General features: G+C 53.2%; 1 protein-coding gene across 1 annotated transcript; it reads right to left on the bottom strand.

Moving 5' to 3' along the window:
• Positions 1-903: 903 nt before the first annotated feature.
• PHLDA1 (pleckstrin homology like domain family A member 1) lies at positions 904-4,099 on the bottom strand. Its single transcript, XM_044679185.1, is given in 4 exon segments — positions 904-1,528; positions 2,010-2,870; positions 2,872-3,221; positions 3,997-4,099. Coding segments are annotated over 3 exon segments (1,272 nt in total). The 3' UTR covers positions 904-1,528; positions 2,010-2,051.
• Between the last annotated feature and the right edge of the window lie 802 nt (positions 4,100-4,901).

Below are 4,901 nucleotides of genomic sequence, written 5' to 3'. Positions count from 1 at the left end.
TCTCTCTCTCTCTCTCTCTCTCTCTCTCTCTCTCTCTCTCTCTCTCTCTCTCTCTCTCTCTCTCTTCCCACCCCCTTTCTCCCCCAATCATGAGTCCTTTACATTTTCCCCTAGTTTCAGGGTTTCGTTATAGGGATACTAACAAACCATACCTCCATACCTTTTCACTTCTGACAGTTCTACAAAGCAAAAATTATGGGTTTCTCTGAGCAATGCATTTTCACTACAAAAACTAAAAGTTATGGATGTTTGAACCCTTTCAAGTATTTACCACCTGACTTTAGACTGAGGAATTCTTCAAAAATCATTGCAAAAAGGGTCAGAAAATGAAATTAAAATCATACCATAGAGCCTTGGGAAAAGCAGATGGGGCAAAAACTTGGGCCAAAGTGTAAATGTTCTCTTTCCTGCTCCCATTGGAAATAATTTAATTAAGCACATATTTTTAAGTTAATACACAAAGAAGCCACAATCTGAAAGACTTCTTCTTAGGTCTATTTAGAGGATGGCTGAAGTCTTTCACAAAATGACATTTTGTTCCTGGCCCATAGAGTTTAAAGAGAAATCCGATAATTCTTTAAAACAGCTGGGTATTTTTTTTTAACCCTTACCTTCCATCTTGGAATCAATACTGTGTATTGGTATCAAGGCAGTCGAGCAGTATGGGCTAGGTAACTGGATTAAGTGACTTGCTCAGGGTTTCACAGCTAGGAAGTGTCTAAGGTCAAATTTGAACCTAGGACCTTCCATCTCTATTCACTGAGCCACCTAACTGCACCCCCTCTATTTTTTCATCGATATTTGGAAACCAAGTTTCAGTGTCTTTTTGTCCCCCTCTCAGAGCAGTTGCATTTAGAATATTAGATTCTCATACACAATTCTTAACACTTAATTGCTTTTAATGAATTTCTACCCAAAATAGAGCTCTAGGGGAGAACCAAATAAAAAACTTAAATGTCAAGGCGCGTGGACTTGGCATGACAAACCATCCATCAGTCATCACAAACAGTATCCTTATTAAAGTCTCCTTGAAATAAATAAATGGATTCTCAATGTCTCTTCCTGTCCCCTTTGCCTTCACCTTCCCACTTCTCCAAGGGTGGGGGCTTATTATTATTAGCAAATGGAATTTGACAAAACGTTTCATTTCTGGAAAGTGGCCTACATTCAGAAATGTCTGAGAACAAGCATTTAAAAAAACTAATAAATAATTGCAAATTAAAATACATAAAATAAAATTACAGTACATCATCTCTCCTAGAAGCGGAGCCATTCTAGAAGAGCCTCTCCAAGGTTCATAAATAATAGTCGAAGTCTTCATGACTCGAAATTCTTCCCTGCAACATGAGGAGGCCCGTGCAGAAAACTAATTGGGATGGGGGGCGAGTCACAGGTTACCACAGAGGTGAGGTCCAAGATACCTAAGCTTGGCTGGGGTCCGGGGGATTTGTTTCTTTGAGGTTCCCGATCAACCGAAGCCAACCAAAACGGGATCTTCCCATCTTGCCGAAGAGTTCTTTAGTTCAACCTGGAAAGAAGTAACCAGTGACATTGAATGGCGGTGAGGGCTCTAAAGACTCCCGGCGCCCCGTTCTCCTTCCACCAACGAGGCGCACGTTCTCGGACAATGGTTTCCCCCAAGCCCCAGCTCCGTGCCAGCTGGCCCAGACTCCCTGCGAATCCCTTCTGCCCTGCACTCCGTCTCCCTCCGCCTGCCGCCTCTCTGCTTTCTAGAGCGCAATCTGTAGCGTCTCTGGCTGCATCCCCAGCGCCAGGTACCCGGCCTTCCTTGCACAAAAGTAAAAGACGCGGGACGAACAGACTTGTCTGGTCTGAGCGTGCCCGGGACACGGAGAGACCCTGCCCGTCCCCTCCGTGCCTCCACTCCAGAAACTTGGCTTTCTCTTCTGTCCCCGTTGCCCACCCTCGGCCCCCACTCCTCCTTCCGCAATCGCTGTCCGGCCTTGGGAACCGCGGGTATCCCGTTCTCCCAGGTCTCCCTCCCTTACCTGGTCCAGCTCGGAGTGAGGGGGGAGCTGCCCTCTACCCTCTCAGGCGGAGTTGGAGGTGCTGCGGAGGAGGCGGTGGCAGGGCTGCTGAGGTGGCGGCAGCTGCTGCTGCGGGGGCTGCGGGTGCGGGTCCCGTGGGGGGTGCTGGTGCTGCTGCTGCTGCTGCTGCTGCTGCTGGACCAGGTGCTGCTGTTTCTGCCGGGTGGACTTCACGGCCAGGATCGCCTGGCGATTCTTGTACTGCACCATCTGCAGCGTGATCTCGGCGTTCCAGCCCTGGTCCTGGGGGCAGCGAAAGTCGATCTCTTTCCCCTCGGCCATGACCACGGTGAAGTACATGTACTTGCCCTTGCGTTCCACACAGTCCACCGTCTTCATGTTGGAGAAATGCAGCTCCTTGAGCTTGGCGGGCGGCTCGAGACCGGCGGCCACTGCGGCCGGGGGACTGGGCTGGGGCTGCTCGGCCGCCGCCGCCTGCTGCTGGTGCTGCTGCTGCTGGTGGTGGTGCTGCTGCTGGTGCTGCTGCTGCTTGGGGGGGATGAGCAGCAGCCCCTCCTCGGTGAGGATGCAGCATTTCTTCTTCCACAGCTGCAGCAGCCCGTCGCTGCGCTTCTCCAGCACCCCCTCCTTCAGTGCTTTGCAGCCGCTGCTCTCCAGCATCCTCTCGGCATAGGGGTGGCCGCCGCCTCCGCCGCCCCTGCTCCTCCGAGCCGCCTCTCCTGCTCCTTGGCCTCCCCGTCCTCCTCGCCTCGCAGCCGCTGGCGCCGGGGGCAGCAGCAGCAGGCGGGCGCCGTCCTCCCCACAGCGGCTCCCGCGGCCGCCCAAGCGGAAAGGGTAGAGGAGGCTGAGCAGGAGGACGCAGGGCAGGGCGGCTTGGGCGCCGGGGAGCTGCGTCCTGGAGTCCTGTCTGGGCTCGGCTCCTGCTGCTGCTGCGGCTGCTGTCTGCCCTCCCTCCCTTCCGAGCTAGCCGCTCACTGGAGACGAGTGGCGCTGCCCCCTCCCTGTGCTTTTGAATGGGCCATCCCTCCCGCCCCAGAGTGACACCCAGCGGAAAAGGCGGCTCCGCGCGCACCCACCCGCCCCCGGGCCCCAGCCAGCCAGCCGGACTGACGGACGGACTGCCCCGCTCGCTCTCCAGACAACGTTGGCTGGCGTCGGTGAACTTGGCTCCCTTCCAGCCCCCGCCCTCCCCTATCTCCTCTCCCCTCACTCCTAGGGGACAGAAGGGAGAAAAATGGGTATAGGAGCGCCCCGTGCCCAGGAGAAACAGGGCAACGTGCTCAGCTGGCCTAAAGTCGTGCCCAGATCGAGGAGGTTGGAGACAATGCCGATATGGGGCAGAAATCCTAGCTCCTCCCCAGATTTCTCCTAGGAACCCCGTCCCTGCCTTCTCCCAAAAAATGTGGGAAAAAAGGGAAAGGTTGGGAGTGGTGGGGAATCCTGCCTCTGGGATCGTACTTAAAACACCAATTCTTATCCTAGATTCTCCCCGAACAACTCCCTTCTCACAAAAAAAAAAAAAAAAAAAAAAAAAAAAAAAAAAAAAAAAAAAAAAAACTGAAAAAGGTGGAGACTGAAATCGAAGGGGGGATCCTGCCAAGGAGATCGCGCTCCACTTCAGCCCTCAGGAACCAAACCCCTTCTCCCTGGAACCTCTCCTCCCAAAAAATTGGGGAGCTGGGGATTCCACCCCTGCTACAGCACTCAAACCCAGCTCTGACCCTAATCCCCCCTTCCCATGCCTCTCAAAATGTGAAAAAGTGTGTGGTGCTAATGAGGGAAACAAGTCCACCAACAAAGATGGAAAACAAGGGAAAGTATGCAGGTGGTAAGTAGGGGCTACCACCACTGTGCCCACTCAATCACACTTCCACTCTAGCCCCACCCCAAAACTAACCCTTCTCGGAACGTCTACCTCCCATCTCAAAAAAAAAAAAATAGATTGCGGGAAGTGGGGGATCCCCGCGGAGTTCACACACAATCACACCTCTCAGCCCTTCTGGGTTCATGCTCCAGGAAGGATAACTGAGGAAAACTTGAGGCCGGGAGAGCCTGGAGCCCGCCTGGCGATCTTGCTTGCCAACAGCCATACAGGCTCTTCGGGTTACTCTGACGTGGCCCACACCCAGCTTCTAAAAAATACGTTTGTGCCTAAGCACAGACGCAGCTTCGCATGGGAAACCTCCAGCCCCATTTGAATGGAGAACTGGTGTTTGCTGAACCAGCTTCCAGATGGGCTCGGGTGGGCATAGGAGGAGGCTGCCGGGGCGCGCACTTCCTTGCGCTCCTCGGGCTCCTCTCAGTGCAGAGGAGCTCCGCGCTAGGCACCGAGTGGGATGCGAAAATAAAGCTGGCTTCTCAGTGGGCTCCCATCCACTAAACCACACTGACTAGAGCAGAGCTGCAGTCGCTGTTCTCAGACATTCCAGAGAAGTGACCTCGAGTCCCTTTCCCTGCCCTTTTCATCTGAGTTTGGATATTAAGGGCAGAGGCGAATGCCGCCCGGAAACACCAGCTTCTTCCGCCCCGTTGGGAGATGGTCTTCGAAGAACTACACTGTCCGCTTTTTTCTTTTCTCTAAAACAGAATCTGGCCTTTCCCTTTTTCCCATGGTCCATAATGGCCCTTTCCAATCTCCCAATAGCAACTTCTATGGAAATTGCTCCCAGAGGGGTGGAAGATGAAAGAGATTTTCCGTCAATCGCCACTTTTAGTGGGAGACGTCAGTCCAAATAAAGAAAGGAGCGCTCCTCTTGGTGGGCTACTTAGGGGCCAAGCCAATATTCTTCTCCGAGGCTCTCTCCTCCCTCTCTAAAACCGAGATATTACTACACCCTGTACCTGCCCGGGTGGCCGTTTGTGAACAGAGAGGTTTGCAAATCTGAAAGCAGC

Source organism: Gracilinanus agilis, chromosome 5, assembly GCF_016433145.1.
Source record: "Gracilinanus agilis isolate LMUSP501 chromosome 5, AgileGrace, whole genome shotgun sequence".
NCBI lineage: Eukaryota > Metazoa > Chordata > Mammalia > Didelphimorphia > Didelphidae > Gracilinanus > Gracilinanus agilis.
This window is presented reverse-complemented; position numbering and strand designations above follow the sequence as displayed.